This window comes from Balaenoptera borealis, assembly GCF_965194805.1.
Source record: "Balaenoptera borealis genome assembly, chromosome: 2".
Classification (NCBI taxonomy): Eukaryota; Metazoa; Chordata; class Mammalia; order Artiodactyla; family Balaenopteridae; genus Balaenoptera; species Balaenoptera borealis.
This window is the reverse complement of record NC_138867.1, coordinates 53,884,320-53,907,380: the sequence shown is the minus strand read 5'-3', so window position 1 is coordinate 53,907,380 and position 23,061 is coordinate 53,884,320. Positions and strand designations below refer to the sequence as shown.

Below are 23,061 nucleotides of genomic sequence, written 5' to 3'. Positions count from 1 at the left end.
TTTTTAAAAAAGCCACCGTAATTTCTTGACTGGGTAATAGTTACATGAGTTATATGGATTTGTACTTCATAATAGTTTGTTAAACTGAACACATATATTTTTGTGTATTTCTCTCCATATATTTCACAAAGCATGTTTATCAAAATAAGCAATCAAACCTTTTATTTTCTCTTAAAAGGCATGCAAAATCTTAAACAGATGAGTGATAACAAAAGCAATAGAATAAAGCAAAATTTTTCTTCCTATTGCTGGTACTTTTTCTTCCACTTACAAACAGAGGAATGAAAAATATATATAGTATCATATCTAGATCTACATAACTGTATATGGTAATCTCATTTCCCTATCCACACACATACATGTGTTAAAACAGTGGTTTTTAACTATTTTTGATTATGGACTTTGAAAATTGTGTATAAATAAAAAGTTCTAACTACAATTTCAGTGACTCATGAAGTCTCTGAAGGAAGCTTGGTCCACTTAGCCCAAGACAATAATCTCTCATTTAAATATTTCTTTAGAAATCTGATATTGTTTACACTTACTTTGTCTGGACTTTACACTCATTTTATCCTTCTTCTAGATTCTTTTGTGTTTTGTCAAGGAATGAAAACACAACAAATTTTTTTTCTGGATAAAACATTACATTGCCAATGATAATTTCTCTGCTTTTATTTAACTTACTTTAGTCCAACTTTAGATTGCTAGTAATAAGACAAATCCAAAAATATTAAGCTATTTGCTTTATTTGGAGTTTGTTTTTACTGCAGATAAATAGTAGTAATTTCCTAGGGGAAAAAAGGGCATCTAAACACTATTTACCACTGTCATATTCAATACCTGAAATTTGAAGAATTTTCTAAAATACATTTTTTCTCCACCCTGAGTTGTATAACTCACTGCACACACCAAGCTGAAACAGAAAGATGTTTTAATGATTTTGAATCACTTTCAACTTTGTTTTTTAATAGTTAATCTACTACACTTCAATTCTACCAACGAAGTTGGAAAATATTTATACCAATAACACGAAAGTGTAGCCAAATGAGCCTAGAGCAGGAAAAAGAGAGTTCCAGTAGATATGGATATAATTCCATGAACAAGAAAGCTCTGATTAGTAAAATAAGATATACCATTTTTAGAGCAGGAAGTCAGAAACTTTTTTCTTCAGAAAGTAAAGCATAAGCCAAAATAAATCACAGGATAACTAAATAGTTGAATGTAAAAAGTTAAGTTCATATAAACTAGAAGAAAATACAAATTTTTTTAAAATTCCAGGATGAAGAAAGACTTTTTAATGTAAATGCAATGGAAAGGAAAAGACTTCCACAAATTGAGAAATTGGATAAATCAAAAACACTAAAACAAAATTTTAAAAAGGACAACAAACTGGGAAAAAATGCTTCTAACAATATGAAGAGAAATTCTTGTGAGCAAAACATTAATATCTCATTCAAAATAGAAGAAAAGGATATACACATAAATTGTAGTACCATAATCGACTAACAAAAATGTGTAAATGTTCAGCCTCACAAGTAGTCAAAGAAACAAATTAAAATAATGAGATAAGATTTTTCCTTATCGTAGGATTTGGCAAAAATTCTTTCCAAGAAATATCAGGGTTGGTGAGAGTTTAGAGAAACTGACTCTCTTTATACTGTTGGTGGTTATGAGAAATTTAGAAAAGAATCCTTCAGGAAAGGAGTCTTAAAAATGCTTATATGCTCCTATAGTAAACCCACTTCAAGCAATCTATTACAGGAAATATTAAGATGCTCACCACTGCATTATTTATAATAGTGAAAGACTGGAAATAATCTGAAGTCCAACATTAGGGTAAACAAATTACAATACACAGTCCAAGTGTGTAAGATAAAGTCATTTTAAAAAGAATGTTTTCAAAGAATACTGACTCAACTGGGTTCATGGTGTATTAAAAAAGATAAAACCATGCGTAATATGATCAAAATTTTATAAAATATTATTTATTACTTATACACATCTGTTTTTTATATATATGCACATAAAGGATTGAAATATACCAATATTATAATAGTGGCTATACTAGGTGGTGACATTACAGGTAATTTAATTTCTATTTTATACTTGTACCTAGTACTAAACTAGGTGTTAGGTATTTAGAGTTGATCAAAACTCAATACCTGCTCTCCAAGTGCTCACAGTTGGAAGCAGTGTAGCAAGGTACAGGTTATGAAGTCAGATTTAGATTTGAGTTCTGTGCCATTATGTGCTAGCTATTAAATTCTCTAAGAGTCTCATTTTCTGTAAAATGGGGATTTTACACATTTAATGTCATTTCAATAAAATCAATTTCAACAAATACTGACCATTGTTCTCGCTAAATCCCGGGGATGCAGCTGACTTTGTGGAACTCATACTTTAATGGGAATGGCAGGCACTCAGTAAGTAATGTCAAGCATAAAAGACATAGAAAAAAAATGACAAGTTGTGGATGCTATAAAATAGACAAGAAGGGGGATTTTATCTAGTCTAGGCAGTCAAAAAGTCTCTTTGAGAAAGTCATGATGAATCTGAGATATGACGAAGTAAAAGTAAACTAAACAAAATGACACAGGCATTCCTTTGTAAGGGAAGGATACATTTCAAGTCACAGAGCAGTTCAGAGGTAAAAGAAGTCCAATATGGCTGCAGAGTAGAGAGGGAGGGAAGCATGAAGGTGAGAACTAGAGTACGTAGTTGGTAAGGATTAGTTGTGGAGAGCTCTGCAAAACCTACATAGTTAGAATTTCCTAAGGGTAGTAGGAGATCACTGAAGTGTTAAGTGACTTATCCAAGATCACATAATTAAATAAATAATCAAGCTAAAATTTGAACTCCAGAAAATCTGACTCAAAGCTCATAGCAACCACAGAATATATATTAAAAAGTGCCTACAACAGAGCTTGTCACCAAAATGAATTAAATAATAGATAACATTACATATTTCTTTAAGACAAAGAAGAGAAGCAAAAATGGTGACGTTAAGTGGAGATGAAGAGAGGCTACTGAGAGACAGTTAACAAGAACTAACAGGACTTTGTGAATCAACTGGATATGGGGGTGGTAAGGCAGATAGAGAAGTCTAAAATTACTTTAGCTGGCTGAAATTTTCATATTTTTCTCTCAGACAAAGAAAAATACAGCATTCACATTCAAATACATACACAGGCCAGGAATACAGAATTTGAGATTTTTTTTCCCTCCTACCTTTACTTTGGTTCTCTATTTTTGAACTCTCAGGGTGGAGTATATTTGTACAGCTAAATACAGAACTGAAAAATTGTGAATTTAAAAATAAATGTTATTAACATCAGTTGTTAGCATTTCAAAAGAATAAATGTACTTTTAGAGTGCTACCTGGGTTTTAAAGGTTTGCATGGACTTTTATTTTTAGATAAGATTGTAGATGCAAAAATGAAACTAGAGATAAGTGAAGATAAATTAAGATACTTTTTCCTTTCAAAAATAAACATTTTGTTTAAAGTTTGTTTCTGGCAAGCATGTAAACATGGTACATAAAATTCCTTCTGAAGTAGGTTCTTAGGCTTAATAACAAGTGGAATAAGTGGAAATAAGGCAAAAATTTCAAATAAAGGCATATATAAGTAAAAGCCTCTGAGATCTAGTAAAATTAATTCTTACATGTGTGTTCCAATCTCCTTTACTTCATGGTGTATGACATCATCTATACAACAATCAGGTTTAAGTTCAGCCACTGCAGCATTGGAGGCTGAAAGATTTAAACGCTGAGAACTTGTCTGAAGATCAGCCTTGAAAGAGAGAATAAAATCCAAATGAGACTGGTTACCTACAGGGTGTGGATAAGTATAGGTGGAAAGAACAGGGGAACAAGAACAAGGAAGTAGGGATGAAGAGAGAGCAACAAGTCTCTGTGTACATCTTTTTGTATAGCTCTGATGCTTAGGAACAGGGTAATGGTTCACACACACACACCTAAAAATAAATATTGATAAAATCAGCTATGGGCTTCCCTGGTGGCGCAGTGGTTGAGAATCTGCCTGCCAATGCAGGGGACATGGGTTCGAGCCCTGGTCTGGGAAGATCCACATGCCACGGAGCAACTGGGCCCGTGAGCCACAATTACTGAGCCTGCGCGTCTGGAGCCTGTGCTCCGCAACGAGAGGCCGCGATGGTGAGAGGCCCACGCACCGCGATGAAGAGTGGTCCCCACTTGCCGCAACTAGAGAAAGCCCTCACACAGAAACGAAGACTCAACACAGTCATAAATAAATAAATAAATAAAAAGAACGTGAATTTCTTTAAAAAAAAAAAAAAAAATCAGCTATAAAGTAGGGGGAATCCAAAATGGAATACAAACAGTACCAAATGAATCTAACTGTATTACAAATGAACACAACCATGCTGGGAGGAGGAAAGGGAAAAAAAGAACTAACTTAAGTTTGGCAGACAAAAGCTAAAAATGAAAAGAATGGCACACAAATGTTTTACTCTAGCTAGCCCATTTGCTGTTTTGCAGGGGTATGGATTAGCAGTTCTGAAACTTCTACATGTATACTAGGACTAAACAAAAAATATATATATTATGGATAACAAGAGACAAGTTTCTTACCTTTGGAGAAAAAAAGGTACAAATAAGGAAAGGGAGAAGCCTGCAATGAAACCTTTGGTGCTGGGCTGGAATTTGGGGCATCAGTATGAACATACGGTTTTGAAATTTATATATATACAGATGGATATTACAGAAACATATATACATGTGTACACATGTGTTAGTATATAACACTAAAAGGTAAAAGGTAAATAATCATTCAAAACAGTATTAGATGTCAGAGACCAGCTGATTTGTAGAACTAGAGATCAGCATTAAAGTCATCAACTAAGAAAGGATCACTTTCTCTCTTGCCCCTACCAAGTTACTTTCTATCATATTCCCTCCCTTATTCCTTTTAAACATTGATCATTTTCTCTAATTCTCTTAAATGGCATCCTCCCTTAATCTCAGCTACTTTCTATCACATTCAATTTTAACTTTCTTTGTAACATTTATTATGATCTATAATTACCTTATTTATGATTTTGTTTACCTGTTTTCTTCTGTCTCCCCTACCAAAGATGTAAGGTCTGTTGAGGCAGGAACCTCTTGCCTTCTCTTGTTCACCACTGTAACATGGTGCCTGGCACACAGTAGGCAATTAATAAATGTTTGTTGCATACTGAATGAAGTTATGATAAAACTTCAAGGCAAATGTCAAGAAAAATTCAGAGAAAGCAAAGATCACATTAAGTCATGGGGATTAGGGGAGGTTTTGTCCATAAGGGCGCAGATTTTTTAAAAGCTTTTTTTTTTTTTTTAAATCAGTTAACACGTTTTCTGCAGTTAATTCTAACCTAACATTCTTAATGCAGGCACTTCCAAGTGGGATATTTATTAGTGCTGTCTTTTTTGTTATTATATTCAGTTATTAAACAGTAGTAGCTCACATTTATTGGGCACCTACTATGTGCAAAGCCCTGGTCTAAGCACATTACTCATTTAATGCCCACAACCCTGAAGCAGGTCATTATACTATCCCTATTTTACAGACAAACCAAGGCACATGGAAGGAACAACTCCCCTTAGGTTATACAACCAGTAAGTAATGAAGCTGAAATTCAAAATTCTTTAACAAACATTTTAGAAATTAGAGAAGAGGGGGAAAAGAAAAGAAACAGTCAAACCCATGGGCTTTCTGTCCAATGTGTTTTCCTATGTATCATTTTTTAAACATTAATCATAACTACAGCATGTATTATATATGGCTGAACACTTTTACTTTTCTCCTTTTTCATCTTATAAACACTGCTGCACTTAACATTTATTTCCTAATTACCTATGAGGGCTTTTCCAGGAGCTGGAGATACACCAGTGAACAACAGACCAAAATCCCTGCCCCTAGGGAATTTAAATGTTTGGGGAAAATAATATAGAGTAAAGGAGGAATGGAGGGCTGGCTTGGGGTAGGGGAATACAATATAAATTACAGGGTCGGCTTCATGCTGCAAATTGGTTTTTGGATGAACAGGATTTAAAAAGGGAGAGAGGAAAAGGGAAACGGAGAATCATTTTAAGTAAGTTAAAAAAAGCAAAACACCTTAAGTGTAAAAGCTCAAGATCAAGAAAGAGTTCGGTATAATTAAAGAATTCATGTTAAAAAATAAGAAAAAAGCATTTAAAAACATGTAGACTAAACTTCAAGTGAATAGAGGCCTTGTCTCTTTTGTTTCCTGCTATAACCCCAGTATCCAGAATTGTGCCTGGAATATATACTTGTTGAATGAATGAGCAAATGCCTATTACACACCATTGGTTCTCAAAGTATGGTTCCCAGACTAACAGAATCAGCATCACCTGAGAACATGTTAGAAATGTAAATTCTGGGAATTCCCTGGCGGTCCAGTGGTTAGGACTTTGCGCTTCCACTGTCAGGGGTCTGGGTTTGATCCCTGGTTGGGGAACTAAGCTCCCACAAGCCCCGCGGTGTGGCCAAAAAAAAAGGTAAATTCTTGGGCACCATTTCAGATTGATTAAATCAGAAACACTGGAGGTGAGGCTCAGCAATCAGTGTTTTAAAAAGTCCTCCAGATGATTTTAATACCTTCTAAAGTTTGAGAACCAATAGTACAGGGACTTCCCTGGTGGTCTAGTGGTTAAGAATCCATCTTGTAGTGCAGGGGATGCCAGTTTGATCCCTGGTCGGGGAACAAAGATCCCATATGCTGTGGGGTTACTGAGCCTGTGTGCCACAACTACAGAGCCTGTGCACTCTGGAGCCCATGCAACGTAACTAGAGAGAAGGCTGCAAGCTGCAACTAAGACCTGATGCAGCCAAAAATAAATAAATAAAATAAAAATAAACAACCAATGGTACAGATCATTAAAGTTATTTTTTTAAAAATAAATTTATTTTTTTATTGGCTGCGTTGGGTCTTTGTTGCTGCGTGTGGGCTTTCTCTAGTTGTGGCGAGCGGGGGCTACTCTTCGTTGTGGTGTGCAGGCTACTCATTGCAGTGGCTTCTCTTGTGGCGGAGCACAGGATCTAGGCGCGCGGGCTTCAGTAGTGTGGCACACGGGCTCAGTAGTTGTGGCTTGCGGACTTGGTTGCTCCCCAGCATGTGGGATCTTCCCGGACCAGAGCTCGAACCTGTGTCCCCTGCATTGGCAGGCGGACTCCCAACCACTGCACCACCAGGGAAGTCCCTACTATTTTTTTACTTATAGTACACTATGCTGTCTTTTGTTTATAGAACACTTCATTTTTTGGTAGCATGCTAAGGTTTCCAGACTTATTGCTGAAAATTATTTTTCAATTAAAAAACAAACAAAAAACCCCCTAGTGGTTTCCAGTTAAACATGATAGATTATATAGCATTTTTATTCTCAAAAACAACACTAAGATGTCAGTACAGGAATTTAAAAAGTACAGATTCATAAGCTCTTTTCCACATTCCAAAATTCCAAGAGCTATAACAAATTAAACTTTTGAGAGCAGAATTCTGAGTAGCTGAAGTAATGGCAGTAGAGTAACTGAATCTCCCGAGTCATCCTCAAATAAATAAATAAAATTTAAAAACTATACAAACTCAGTGTTAGTATAGCTAGAGAGCAGCAAATGTCTAAACTTCAAATTTCTGCAAGCTATTTCTCATACTCTCGTCATAAGCCTTTGCAAAGAACAAGAGAAGTTCATGAAAAATTGAGCTTAAGAGAGAAAAGGAAGGTAGAGACAGGCCTAAGAATGATGAAAAGTACTGCCAGAAAGACAAAGTCTATCCTAAGTGTCAAAATACTGAGAAAGTGCATTACTGGAAGATGAGAGCACAGCCTACAGGAGACATAACAGTATGTTTAATGGTGAAGAGGCAATTCTGGAAAGATAACAATTCAGGGGAAGAAGAGAGTTAAAAAGGAGAAGAACCTTTTGGAAACTGTCAGTGAAGAGAAAATGAAGCAGGAGGAGAAAATTGAGGATGCTGTCACTTAAAAGAAAGAGAAAAACTGAGGAACACTCAACGCTTTCTTCTTCCACCACCCTCCCAAAAGCCACCCGATAAAGAAACGACACTTTGCTTGCAAGGCTCTAAGAGAGTATTCTTGAACTAAGAATATCAAAGCACCCCAAACTGCATTTCATAGAATGCAAAGCTAGCAACAGTCTTAATCTATACAAAAATACTATTAAAAAAAACACACAATGATAATTTAAACAATTCACTGATCCAAACTGCCACCCCAAACCAATAGTGAAACAGAAGAAAACTGCAACACAATATTCAAAGTGAATTAAATACCCTCATAAAAACATTTGGAGATAATTATAAGGCACCCAAGGAAATATAGATTTGAATGAAAATTTACTAAGGGGAACTAAAGAAAAGCAGGCAAAGAAGAGCCAATTTATATGTAATTGGAGTCCGTAAAATGATAAACAAAATGCTAGTTCTTAGTTAAGAGTAAGAAGACTCTTGGTGGGCACTGTACTGCTCAATAAACATTAGCTATCTCTGTTATTATGCCAAACACCACTGCCTTTATAGAAATTAAAACTGAGCAGAGCCCACAGAAATATAATCACATATTTTATAAGAAATACATTATGGTAATATTTGTTCTTTTTAACATTGACTTAAATTACACACATTTGCTGATTTATTCATCTTAACAAAAATAAATTCAGCATTTACTGAATGCCAACTGTATGACAGGAAAAAAGTATACATTCTAGAAGTTCTGAAAGTCAGTCCTTTTCATAATCAAATGCAGAGGTCAGCAAACTTTTTCTTTAAAAGGTCAGATAGCAAATATTTTAGACTTTGCAGGTCATACAGCTTGTTGCAACTACACAATTCTGATGTTGTAGCTTGAAATCTGCCACAGATAATACATAAATGGATGAGTGTGGCTATGTGTCAATAAAATTTTACTTACAGACTGAAATTTGAATTTTATATAATTTTCACATCACAAAATAAGCTTTGTTTCTTTTCAATATTTAAAAATGTAAAACCTTTCTTAGCTCGTTCCTAGCATAGCTTCATACTGTCTTGCAAAAACAGGCAATGGATCAAATTTGGCCTGCACGCTGTAGTTTGCCAACCCCTGATCTAATGAAAGGCAGAAACCCTATCCACAGAGTGACAAACATATGCACATGTATGCAAAAATTTGCATCCAGTTTCTGGAAGTTGGGTCATATACGGAACTTGGAATATTTGCTCTCTGAGATCCTTTTCAATTCTAGTACTTGCTGATCATTTTTCAATCTCATTCTAACTGGACTTCCCTTTCCCTTCCATAGGCGATGCTCTAGTGACCTAAACTCACCACTTGAAGACAGCTTTGACCACTTCTCAACAACATACGATGAATTTTTCCTTTTTTTATGCCCTTTCTTTTTGGGAATAAACTTCCAGTTGTTTAACTGAGCTAGCATATTCTCTCTCTTGATTTCTCAAAACTGCAAGAATATTCTAACTGGCCTATTTCCTACAAACCATCCCATACAATGTTTTCATGACAGTCTTCCAACATAGCCTGAATACCTCTGCTCAAAAGTCTCCACTGACTGCATACTGTCTTAAAATAACCTTAGCCTTAGTCTTGCTTTTAAGATGCTCCACTGTATGGCTACTACATATCTCTACAACCTTACCTACTCTTACTAAGTGAATTCTGTTCACTGCTACAAGAACACATTACGTATTCCTATGTCTCTGCTTCCGATTACCATGTCCCTTTTTGTCTTTTCTTCTAAATCCTGCCATTCTTTCAAGATCTCTTGTGCTCCCTCTCCTTCAATAAGCCTTCCTGAATGATACAATCCCCAGTGATCTTTCCTCCTCTTTCAAATTTTATTATGTTAATCACAAATTATTAACAAAAATTTAAAGTGTTATTTACCTGTGGTACATTTTCTCATCCAAGCTATCACAAATTTTGAGGATAAGGAAAAATGATTCTGTGCATAGCATATCTTAGAACTTTAGGTGTTCAATTAATAGTTGTTATTAATGACAATTAAAAAGTCCAGTATCAAGCAGGCATTTTAATGAAGTTTCAACACATAAGAAGAGAAATTAAAAAGTTAAAAAAAATTATCCCAAATAAGAATGCCACTTACTTTAACCAATATATCTTTTACAACTTGATTGCTATCATTATGAACGCTGATATAACTGGAAAAGGTCTCTCCCAAAAATATATTCCTGTGAAATAAAATAAATTTTTAGGCAGAAATCCATTCAACTTTTATCATAAATCTTCTATTTGTGCACCACTGAGAACGTCAAATGGAGAAATTACTAAAGGATAGAGATCAGGTGAAATACTATTTCAATATTTCTTTGTTTACACTAGGCTGCTCACTCATTACCTAGTGCAATTAAAAATACAGATTTAATCTATAAAACATGCTATATATCTTGACCCTCAACTACTGCCAAAACTGCCAGCCCTCCTAAAAATAAGTCATTGAAATCAGATCCATGTTAAGAGTCTGAAGATTTGATACTGAGGAGGCTACAGAAAGGCAGTTTTTGAAATAACTTATGCCCCGAATCTAGAAGAGACCAAGTTACTGATCTCAGCGTATTTTTTACCAATTTATTTTATTTTTATTTTTCTAAGTCATTCTAATAAAAATAATGACTAGTGGCATTAGTTTATATGTTATATATATAATGCATATAAACATATAAATATATGTAGATATATTTATACAAATATTTTAATATAAATATGTTTTTTACATGAATATATTTCTAAGCTTTCAAGACACTAGTCAATGACCACATTCTGTAAACCTTTTGAAAAAACCTGAAAAATTCCTTTTGGTCTAAAATTGTCTCAGTTGCAAACAGAATGGAACCAGGGACTTCTACCTCAGTAATAATCTAGAGTAAGAGAATAGCTAAGAGCAAGAGAAGGAATAAAATATTTAGAACTCCTAATGAGCTGACAAGTCCAATAACTTAAGTTGGTAAAGGGCTGTGATGGTGAATAAAAGAGCTGCTTCTGAAAGACACTGAGATTAAATCAGTTAAAATAAAAGGAATATGTAGGCATTAAAAAATATAATAAGATCTAAAGAAGAAAGTTAAAATTCTACCACCCTAGGAACCACTGTTAATATTTTGGTATGCATCTTACTTTTTTAATTAAAAAAAAAAAACAGAATCACATAGCATAATTTTGGTAAAACTTTTTTTTGTTTTCAGCCACATACATGTATCATGAGCATTTTGCCATCCCATAGTTACTTTTTTAAAACATGATTTGTAATGGCTTCAGAGTGTTGTTGTGTTTCTAATGTGAACATATCATTCTTACCCAAAATTCTGTGGTAAAGTCAACATTTCTCCCAACATTAAAATTTCTGCACCATTTACAGTTGAAGGATCATCTCTCATGAGCTGGTTAAAGAGGTCTCCTGTAGAAAGAGAAAAACATCAAATTCTAACACCTACCTTGGAAATAACTTTTATTTATGTGAAGAAACAGCTGGGAGAGATATTTAAAAAAATAATCTCATAACAAAAATTATATTTAAAAAAATCTAATTTCTAATCTTCACTACAACAAATGCATGCCAAAAAAATTCTGTTTCTACAGAAAACGAACACTTCAGGAACAAAGGAAAATGTAGGTCATGAGATATATAGAAAGCTCCAATGATTTTTAAATAAAGGGAATGCTAACATACATTGATGGAACATTTGAGGATAAATGAAATTTTAATAGTGTCATTATGAGGAATGTATTTTTACTAAAACTAAAATAAAAGTCTCTTGTTGCCATGGGATATCAATAGTATTTTGATGTATAGATTATGACTGAGACCTATTACTCAGATGGCCACCATTCACACGTACAAAAACAGGCAACAAATAATGCAGTAAAGAGTTAGCATAAGATTGGCAAGGTTAGGCTTATTCCAAGGTAAGGCAATCCAGGTTTCAAATTTTCCCTAGGTGCAAGTAGGATAAAGCATGTGTCATACCAGGTAAGTCTTTCTCTTCACATGTTACTGGAATATTGGTGAATAAAGTAGGCTTAGTCAACCGCATCACTGTGAATTGGGAAAGTAGAAAAAAAAGAAAAAAAGAAAGAAAGAAAGAAAATATTAATACCATTTTATGCCAGTATTCACAAGTTGAATGTATGGTATTCATCAATTTTATACTAGTATAAAATATAATCTGAATACTTCCCAAACAATATAATATTAAGTATTTCCTAAGATTATTACACAGCAATGATTTACTAATAAAAATCTTAGTATATAACAAAAAGAATTTTATATATGACAAAAAGAAAGAACAATTTTGCTTTTATTTACAACCTAATGAATTATAAAGATTAAATGCAAACACAATATGGCTCATTATACAAAAAGTAGAAAATAAAATAATTTCAAAGCTTACAGTATATTACAAGAATAAGGCTTTAAAAAAATCTTGAATGACTTCACTGTAAACAATATCAACAAAATATTAACCAATGTTAGTCTGATAGGGACAAGAATTTAGATGCACCATTCTGAATATGAAACAATAATTTTATGCCAAAAGGATTTTTGTTAACTTTATTCCTTGTTTATAATCACAGGCCACTGAAGTTCAGTAAGTGGCCCTTTAAGTAATAGTAATTCTTTGTAAAAATTATGAAAGTGTCAGTTAATGTGTAGGTTTATAGAATTCCAACCAAAACTAGTATTTGTTCTTGGAACATGACAGAATGTATCTAAAGTTTATCTAGAGAAACAAATAAATAAAAATAAGCTATAGAAATTAATAGGAAACAATGATAAAAAACTGCACATGGGTTTCCCTAGTGGCTCAGTGGTTAAGAATCTGCCTGCCAATGCAGGGGACATGGGTTCGAGCACTGGTCCAGGAAGATCCCACATGCCGCGGAGCAACTAAGTCCATATGCCACAACTACTAAGTCTGTGCTCTAGAGCCCGTGAGCCATGACTACTGAGCCCACGTGCCACAACCAGTGAAGTCCACATGCCTAGAGCCCATGCTCCGCAACAGAGAAGCCACCGCAATGAGAAGCCTGTGCACCACAACAAAGAGTAGCCCCCGCTCGCCACAACTAGAGAAAGCCTGAGCGCAGCAACAAAGACCCAATGCAGCCAAAAATAAATAAATTAAATAAATTTAAAAAAACAAACAAACTGGACATAACATGTAGTAAAACATTTAAGTCCATAATCAACTAATTGGCTTATTAATACAAGACCATACTGATATGTTAGATAATTTTTAAAAATTATTAGGATGCAGCAAAAACAAATCAACATTATAAGGTGCTAGGACAACTGGTTCACTATCTGAGAAAAATGAAATTTAGTTTACAAATTCATTTCAAATATCAAGCTGCATATGTATCAAATAGTTGGACAAAAATTAAGTAAGAGAAAACTAGAAAAAGTGAAAATTAAACCTAGTCTAGCGGGGACAGGACATTCTAATTAAAAAATCTTTTTCAATTTTTCGTTAAGATTGACATTTGACCAAATCAAAATAAAGACAAAAATATAGAAGTAAAAATCATACAAACTCATAAAACATTTCAGAAAATGAATCCCAGAAGACTGTTTCTTTATAGTCTATTAAGATGTTCATTCAACTCAAAACTCAAATCTTTAAAGACTATTGATCTAAATGGTCAGTGCACAATATGTGGTATTCGTTAACGTATGTAAAAATGTACCACCTAACTACTAATTAACTAGCTATATCATTCATATCAAATTTAGTGCCTTTCTCATTTTGGTCTTATCTTAAATGTCATCTTTCTCAGAAAAGAAGTAACAGGTCACCCTGTTTCTCTCATAGCACCTTGTATTTATCATGAATTATGTTTATTCACTTATAAGTTTATAGCACTTCTATCCAAACTCCTTGAAGTTTAGGCTCTTATGTATCATGTTAAGTTTTGTGGGCTCGGTGCTTGACACAGGTTCTGGCACATAGTCTGGCACATAGTATTAACACCTCACCAAAATCTTCAAGTAAGTGGTATTTTTGATGATGTAAAGTTTCAAGAACTGAGGCCATTAAATAATGTTATATTAAATAGATGACCGCAGACTTCACTCTGCTCAAAAATAATTTTCCCTATTATTAATTATAAGCCCAGGGTCATAAACCTGGAATGTCATGCTTTATTAGAAACATCCCATGGGAACTCAAAGTCCGACTCTATTTCAAACAGGACATTAACCAGCTACACATCAATGATGTGGGTGGGGGAGTGAATGGGGAAGCGTTTCAAACCTCTTTCACTCTTACTTTTAACCAGGAAAATATTAAAATTAAGCACAATCTGCAGGGGATAAAAAGGTGTTCTGAAAATGACATACAGGAAACAGTTTTTTTCACAATCTTTCAAGACTCTAAACTCAATTTTAACACCAATTGGTGCTCTCTTTCTCTCTCTTTTTTTTTTTTTTCATTTCAGGTGAGACCAAATCTTAACAAATAAAGAGGAAATACACTCTCAAGGGAATCCTGAAACACTTTTTAAAAAGTGTTCTTCACAACACTGTACATCAACTATATACCCCAATAAAAATTTTTTAAAAAAGAAAGTTATACTCAGTTAAGAGTAAAAAGTAAACAAGTTAAAATAAACATAAATTTGGAGTGATCAAAAAAAAAGTGTTCTTGAATTCACCTAGACGTGTAGCCAGCTTACTTGCTTATTATATGCTCAAACTTCCATTATGTACAAAAGTCCTTTAAAGCTTAGTTTTTACTGATGCTATGGTTTTCTAGGGGATGAGATAGTAGAGGGTGGGTAAAGAACAACCCTCCATTAAAAGGAAAAACATCCCAAGCTGGTATTTAAAGTACCAGTTTTCTTCCTATTTTCAAAAGAGGGTAAAAAATCAGCAAGAGGGGATAGCAGTTGGTAAGAAATACTATCATCCTGTGGAGGCAAAGAAAATTACTACAAAGCACAATTTGTCATACTGCAGATTTTTAAACACAAACTGAGAAAGCCAAGTTTGTAACATAAAACTATCTCATTCCTTTAAAGAAGATGTGGCACATATATACAATGGAATATTACTCAGCCATAAAAAGAAACGAAATTGAGTTATTTGTAGTGAGGTGGGTGGACCTAGAGTCTGTCATACAGAGTGAAGTAAGTCAGAAAGAGAAAAACAAATACTGTATGCTAACACATATATATGGAATCTAAAAAAAAAATATGGAGACGCAAGAGGGAGGAGATATGGGGATATATGTATATGTATAGCTGATTCACTTTGTTATAAAGCAGAAACTAACACACCATTGTAAAGCAATTATACTCCAATAAAGATGTTAAAAACAAACAAACAAAAAACTATCTCATTCCTTGAAGGATGATCCAAAGTATGTCCATATCAAGTATAGATTTAAACCTTAGTATTTCCTGTCTTATAATGAATTAATGAAACTCAAAAATTAAATACAATGTTGGAAAAGAGCAAATATCAACAAAAAACAGGGTTTTAAAAAAAACTGGCAGAGAAACTACAATAAAGCACTGGTTATTAAATGGTAATTATGTATCCAGTCTTGAATGTTAAAGCAGGTTCTTGGTCAAAAATTAAAGAGGCAAAAAAGAATATGTGATTTTTAGACGAGTGACAAATATTCACTACACACAACGCATAGTTAGTGCCATGTGTAGAAACACTCTCAGTGGAACTCACAAAATACAGACATTTGATTTACTTATGAAATTCAGGTTTCATCTAAAATCTTATAAAAAAAACTTTTTAAAGTCTTCAGTAAATTAAAAAAAAGATAGGCTTGAGGTTATAAACTAATGAATTAGGCCAGTTCAACTTACATATACATTTTGCTTGGCCAGAACATTAAAAAAATTATGTCGAATCTTCTTCACTTTCAGAGTCCTTACCACATTCTATAGTCTTACTTTTCTAGTTCCTGAAGGCATTTAAGTTTGTGAGCCTTGGAATAATCTGGGGCGTTTTGAGCAGATTAAATCAAAGTGAACCATTATGCAGGAACTCATCTTAGAAATTTTCAAAAAATGGTCTTTAAATTATTTGCTAAGTTGGCAAATAATTTAGTTAAATTCATGTGATGCCCTCCACATCTTTTTTCTTAGAATTTGAGTTAACATTTATTTGAAAGTGGATAGCTCGTCAGGGAAAAATAAAATTATGGCACTGTTGCCACTTTCCTAGAGTAAATGCTTCGGCATTTTACCAAATGCCCTCAGATTCACCTTCCTGCATATGTCTTTGTTTCCCCAATTTATTCATGTCTGTGACTTAGCAGTGGAACCCAGAAATACTGGTGAGCCCTACTATTAGCTAGTGCTAGAATCATCAGTCCTAAGGTTCTCAATACTCTAAGAAGCCTTCAAAGACATGGCAGCGGATTCTAAATTCTTAGCCCTTAATTACTACCTAAGCATTGTCTAGGTAGATAAGTGAATCGCTTCTTCCTTTAAGATCACGGCACTAGTTGCAGTAAAACTCAATCTTCATTTTCCCAGTTCTGATTCACCTTTTCATTGTTTCTCAGAGGGGTAGAAAGCAATTTATACAGAGTAAATTAGAGAAATTTAAATCTGCCACATATGAAGACAAAGAAGCTCTTTTTAATGTGTGATTCTTGAATTTAAAAACTGCTCATAAGAAGCCCATAAGAAAATATTCATAAGAATATTTTCAGTTCTGTGTATAATCATTGCAAAATAATAAAAATGTATCATAAAAGAAATGCTGTGGTCTATATAAGTGACCCTGTCTTATGATTGCCTAACTTTTAACCCTTGATTAGCAACCTAATGCTAAATAAGACCTGAACAAAAAAACCCCAAATCCACCATTTATGATTGCCTAATAAGATTAGCCAACTCTTATTTGCAAAGCTCGCTGGTAATAATGAATAACTTCTTGACTTTTCTCCAGCACTCTTGATTGAAAAGTAAGATGACTAATGAACGAAAGAGGAAGTAATTACTGATGAAGTTACCTTGGAAACTCCCTCTACACCTGGTGATTTTTCATTTAAAGACTTTTGGAAGCATTCATGCACATGATGATTATTTTCTACAGAGCTGTCTCATTTGAGACAATAAAAAAGGTATTAAAAGTTAAAAACAAAAGAGTGTTTGGATAGTGTGAAACCTAATTAGAAAAGATAACCTCTTTAGTTAAAAATTGGTAGACTCCTTATGTTTTAAGGAACCTCAGCCAGCTCAGGCTATGAGAAACTCCCCCAGAGGCACATTTACCATGTATTATTGAGCCCCTACCATGCCAGGCACTGTGCTACAAGGCAAATGTGTTTCTGCCTTCCTAATGAGTACAGTCTTACAGGTTTTTTTTCAGGGATATAGTTTAACTACTTAAGAATAGTGACTCTATGTTAGCTCTGTGAGGGCAGGAGCCATGTGTGTCTCCTTCCCTACTTTACTCTAGGTACCTAGCTCATGGTACGCATTCAAATTTGTTAAATAAATATACTTTTTAATAAAACTTTTATTATATAATCACTTTGAATATTTTTATAAAATGATGTGTAAACCCAATTTACAACATTTTGCTATGGGAAACCCATGACTCCAAGAACCAGAGCATTAGTAATCAGCAATAACAGTCATTAAGATTGAATTATCTGTATTAAATAAAGAATAACTTGATCTCTTACCCATATTTGATACCTCACTTCAAAAGAGCTTATTGCCTTAAAGATATCATGGTCTTAGACAAGTTATACATTTTACACTTTTGTTTCAGAACAACACATCAACTATTGTCTATTACATACCTTTGGAAATATCGGCAGAATCTGGGCTGGTCTCTCAATTTGAATACCACATTCACGGCACTTGAATACCATTCCCAACAGAACTGGTTTTAGTTTCATTTTTAAAAAAATCATTACACTTGGGGGCTTCCCTGGTGGCGCAGTGGTTGAGAATCTGCCTGCCAATGCAGAGGACACGGGTTCGAGCCCTGGTCTGGGAAGATCCCCCATGCCGCGGAGCAGCTGGGCCCGTGAGCCACAACTACTGAGCCTGCGCGTCTGGAGCCTGTGCTCCGCAACAAGAGAGGCCACGATACTGAGAGGCCCGCGCACAGCGATGAAGAGTGGCCCCCGCTTGCCACAACTAGAGAAAGCCCTCGCACGAAACGAAGACCCAACACAGCCAAAAATAAATAAATTAATTAATTAAAAATCCTTCCCTCTACTTTAAAAAAAAAAAAAATCATTACACTTTAGGTGAGTAAAGAAAAAATACTATAAAATTAGATTTTGGGGATTTACCAAAATCCAAACTAGTCACTGTAATTCATAGGAATATCTAATTCAACCATTGGAAAAGTAACAGAACAAAAGGAATAGAACATTTTACCTTTAAATTCAGTAAAAATAATAATTTATCACAATTCATTTAAAAGAAGGCTGCTCAAAGTAAAACGCAGCAAGTTCCTGACTTAAGTGACAAGCCTAGGAATTCACCTGGTATTTATTTCTGGGATTCAAACTGTACATATATTACCACACAATTAAAAATTTATTCATCTGTTTCAGTTCCTACTCAGTTCATTCAGAATATTTTTCTTTTTGACAATTAGTGGAATTCATTACATACTAAAAATAACACCATATTTATGCACAAATAAGTTAATCTTCCCAGTAAGAGCTAATCTTCCTTTAAGAAGATTTCCCACATATTCACAGTACATAACATCACAGAACACCCATATCTGGCCTAAATGTCTCTGAATTGTAGCATTACAAGATGGAAGTTCATTGCACCTGATAATTCGATTGAGTTTTGCCCAAATGTCTTCCAGAGTTTGGTTGTTACAAATAGTGTGCTCTATTGTCCATCTTGCTCTATAAAATGAGTGCAAATTTAGTGCCTTTAAACTATCTTGCAATTTTTCAGACAAAGGAAAAATATTTTCAGTACAATTACTGCTGGGAAGTGAAACACTCCAAGACCTCTTCTTGTGCCGTTTTCCTTTTTCTGATTGTTTATCCAGACTTCCAGAATTAGTCTGTTCATTCAGTGTGTGTGATTGGATTAAGTGCTTCTTTTTTTTCAAATTAGGTTGAAACTCCAGTAGATCTACTGTGCAATCATAACTCTGCAATTTAATATCATGTTCTGAGATGGTTAAGTACTGTCTCACATCTTCAGTTGCCTCTTCAGAAATCACAGGTGGTAATCTTTTAGGTTTGAGTGGAAGTCTGGACCCATCAGGCAGAAACCAAGGAATAAATCTTGATAGTGGACGTGTAGGAAAGTCTTGAATTGCTTTCTCTGCAATTTTTGGCAGTTGTGTGGTTTCACTCTCATATGGTCGATAATGTAATATTACTTCTGTAGTCATTCTGCAGTAATCCAGTTACTCTTAATGAAGAGAATATTTCTTAGCTGAGCTCCTCAGAGCTAGAATGCAATTTATAATTACAAGACTCTCTCTCTTTCCAAATCAGAGGGAAACAGGACCTAAAGTGGAAGTATTGCAAAGAATAAGATATGGTAGGGATAGCCTATATACAGATAGGCAGGGAAAAAGGAAAAAAACAAAACCAATTCCAATATGATATTTTACCAAAGTGCTATTGGTAAATGTGAATGTAATCCACAAAACTGGAAATACTTTCTCTTACCAAAATAAGGGATCTGGATTAGATGCCCTGTCATATCCTTTCAGCCTAAAACTGCTAGTAGTCAACATGTTTAACTGAAGAGATATAATGGATTTGGAAGTACTGATATTAATATGTTAGGTAATAATAATCTTAAGACTATAGCAGAAACAAAAGGGAAATTAGTGATTTTTAAAATACTAGATTCAAATGAAGATAATGAACAAAAATGTAATAATACTAAAAAATTTGAGACATGTGAATTGAGGACAATGAAAATCACTGTAATTTTTAATCTATTTTGAAGAAAATGGATCATTTTATACTTTAAAATTACATGAATTCTACCAAACAAATATATAGACAGAATACTTAATGATTTTTTATTTCATTCTCAGTAGTAAATACTGAAAACACGAAAATGGTTTAACTTTGCATTTTAACCATGCTAGAAACTAGTTTCCTGGCAAAGTCTCATTTGTATAAATGAGGCACTTAAGCAGTGTCAAAACCTTAGTAGCACGGCTCCTGAATTCCAATTTGGAGGATGAACAAGAAGACTGGAGCCTTACTTTTTTTCCTCTTAGAACACAGATGTCTTCAAGTTGCCCCAAATTAAGTCATCGATAATAAGTTCCAGCATACAGTACACAGGCTCAAGAATGGAGCCTACCAGGATCTGCAAGTTGGGTTTCCTAATCGGGCCCAAAGTTGCCTGAGCCATAATGCAGGCTCTTTCAAATCCTAGCTACCAGAGAAAAAAACAAGAGGTCAAATCCCTTCTTCCAAAAATCATTAGAGAACTACTTGACGGGGGTTCTCCCATTGCCGGATGACTGTGAGTGGGGTCTCCTTGGCATGATGTCACAATACTCATTTAACCACTGACTCTGAAAAGTCAAAAGAAGTAACCAATCTCATAATAATTCTTTTCCTTACTGTTAACGTCCACTGACTGACAGATTTGGCAACTCAAATTCATAAAGGACTGTGATCCTTAACGTCCATAATTTTAATATGGATCTAAATATAGATAGCATATTCTTTCAAGAATAATGCTTTTATTTTTTTCTTCCCTTTTCCTTACATTTTCACATTTTAAGACATGCCACTGAGAATTCTTTCATTGTTGTCTGAACTTACTCAGTGCTGTATTCCAGGGACACTGATGTTGTGAGAGCTCCTTAATATTTTACATACACATGAAAGTAAACTTATATGACAATACAAATTGATATATTTGGCATCCAACATAGGTAAAATTAAAACTTGTGAAAATTCTTGGATAACTAGAACAGTGGGGAAGAATGGGGCCAAAGAGCTTTAAGAAAGCTGAAACTAACACTGAATTTCAAAGCACTTGTCCTCTTAGGTTGCTAAAATACTCTTCTCCAGGAACCTTCTGTTTTGGAAAATAGAAAATACCTGGGAAAGACTACTGTAGCAGCCGAAAAGGACTACGGCACTTAGCCTCCACATCACTGGAATTTAACTGTATTTAATAGCTTCCAATTTGTATAAAATGATACCTATCAGCTAACAGAACTGCTCTAAATTCCCATCAAACTACTAATGGAATGATATCTGAAAATGCTCTTTCCTGCATTAGGAGGCAACATGGAGTCTTGGAAAGATGAAGGTCTTGTGTTGAAACATTACCTCAATCACTTACTAGCTGTGCGATCTTGAAAAAGTTTAACTTCTGAGAGTTAAGTAATATATATTTCACATACTACATATGAGTCTGAGATAAAGAACATGACAATTTCTCTTCTTTCTTCAGGAATAAGCCATTTCAGTCCAGGCTAAGCTCACAGGTCCTATTGCTATTACATTAGTTAATATTTTAGTTTCTTAGTTCTACAGTCAGAGACAGTTCTGATAACCCCAACTATCAGTATATGATTTTATGCTACAAATGAAACTGGTGAGCTTCTGGAAGGTTTGATGCTTACAACATAACTAAGGGGATAAGGGTCCCTCAAAATGGATCCCACAAGTTAGGTAAGTGCAATTCACTTGAGTTCACATGTCTATCGAGCATCTTTTCAGCTCAGTCCAAGAAGATACTGGTAACCACAGAGTAGGGCATCCAAGAAATAAGTGCATTTGTGGTAGTAGAAAACAGATGAAATAAAGCTGAAAGCGTTTCAAATAAAAGGTTTCACAAAACAACAGGAATTCCAGAAAAAGAATGCCCTGCTCATTTCCCCTAAATAATGATCCAATGAAATCATCAAACTTTCTCAAAATTGTTTGCTGTGTATGCAAACTGACATGAATTTCCCCCTATACACAATACTTTGACGTAAACAGTGAGTTTTAACAAACCTAAATTATATGTTGTAGTACTATGTATTTCTAAATCCTTGGCACAATACTAGACTAATTTCACAGATGAAGCTGAAGCCTGGTAACTTTGTCATTGCCGCATGAAGAGACAAGAGACAGAAGGAAAAACCACTTTAGATACCCGCTGTTAATCATCACGGTTCACAAGGCTCTCCCCGGGTAGGGTGGGGACGTCAGCATCTGCGGCTAAAATCTGTCTGGTGACTGCAGCAGCATGTAACAGAGTAAGTAATTTACCAGGTATCTATTCCACTCTAACGGGGGCTCTCAAACCTAAAAAGCAAAGAGGAGAAATAGTTTCCTTTCGCTCGGCGCCAAGGAACCAAGCAGGAGGGCCTGCATTGACAGTGTTTAAGAAGGACGAGGCCTATATCCCAGAGGCCAGGTCTATGTGTCAAAGGCTTCGAGAACTAGTGAGAGAAAGGGAGAAAACAGATTAAAGGGAGTCGGGTTCGCAAAAGTTTACCTTTCAGGGCCAGCAGGTGCTCCTGTTTGGGGGGATTCACTTCCATTTTGACCGGCACTTTGGACCCACTGCCTACGGAGGCTGAAGAGGGTCAATCAGCTCGGAAGAAGACAGAAAAGCGCACGTTCGGGAAGACAGGGCATCAAACACACTCCCAACAGTTTCTCTCTGCCTGTGGTGCCTTAAATTCTCTTCTTACCACGTCCTTTACGAACCCAACCGCTTTTTTACCAAAGCCATCTCTTGCCTCTTAGAGACCTATACATAAAATACTTCTCTATTTTCCAGTCACAATCACACACCGCGACTTCAAGAAACCACTCCTCGGTGACAATTCACGGCCTCCCAAATACCTACATTGCAGATTAAATGATATAGATGTGGCATGCTGGGACTTGTAGTTCAAAAGCCGCAGGGCATGCAGGGACATGTAGTCCCCTCTCGCCCCGTCCGTTTTGCAGTTGGGGAGAAGAGGTTGTTCCTGGAGCGGGAATTTCACCCCAAAACTTTACTTTTGTTTTATCCCTTCTTTTTCCTCTTAATTTTACTCCTTC

The 23,061-nt window shown here is 34.9% G+C and overlaps 2 protein-coding genes across 7 annotated transcripts in view; both read right to left on the bottom strand.

Annotated features, from left to right (window-relative positions):
* The window catches only part of TRAPPC13 (trafficking protein particle complex subunit 13), a 34,795-nt gene extending 12,146 nt beyond the window's left edge, over positions 1 to 22,649 (bottom strand). For all 4 annotated transcript variants that reach the window (XM_082373971.1, XM_082373972.1, XM_082373973.1 and 1 more), the window contains exons 1-6: positions 22,508 to 22,649; positions 12,039 to 12,107; positions 11,369 to 11,468; positions 10,161 to 10,245; positions 3,664 to 3,791; positions 841 to 913 (exon numbers count right to left, since the gene is read on the bottom strand). In XM_082373971.1, coding sequence (XP_082230097.1) covers positions 841 to 913; positions 3,664 to 3,791; positions 10,161 to 10,245; positions 11,369 to 11,468; positions 12,039 to 12,107; positions 22,508 to 22,553 — 501 coding nt within the window. In that variant the 5' untranslated portion in view covers positions 22,554 to 22,649. The remainder of the gene's footprint in view (positions 1 to 840; positions 914 to 3,663; positions 3,792 to 10,160; positions 10,246 to 11,368; positions 11,469 to 12,038; positions 12,108 to 22,507) is intronic.
* Positions 18,287 to 22,641, bottom strand: SHLD3 (shieldin complex subunit 3). 3 transcript variants are annotated; one of them, XM_082374290.1, is made up of 3 exons: positions 22,508 to 22,641; positions 20,262 to 20,433; positions 18,287 to 19,546 (listed from the first exon to the last, which is right to left on the bottom strand). In XM_082374290.1, the coding sequence occupies exon 3, from the start codon at positions 19,425 to 19,427 to the stop codon at positions 18,672 to 18,674; it is 756 nt and encodes a 251-aa protein (XP_082230416.1). In that variant the 5' UTR covers positions 19,428 to 19,546; positions 20,262 to 20,433; positions 22,508 to 22,641; the 3' UTR covers positions 18,287 to 18,671. The 3 variants fall into 3 exon arrangements, with proteins under 3 accessions (XP_082230416.1, XP_082230415.1, XP_082230417.1); XM_082374289.1 differs by having other exon boundaries at positions 20,262 to 20,437; positions 22,508 to 22,639; XM_082374291.1 differs by lacking the exon at positions 20,262 to 20,433 and having other exon boundaries at positions 22,508 to 22,638.
* Positions 22,650 to 23,061: the final 412 nt, after the last annotated feature.

What these genes read in the sequence shown, in the direction of transcription:
- SHLD3 (XM_082374290.1), bottom strand. Translation starts at nt 19,427, where the DNA reads ATGACTACAGAAGTAATATTACATTATCGACCATATGAGAGTGAAACC.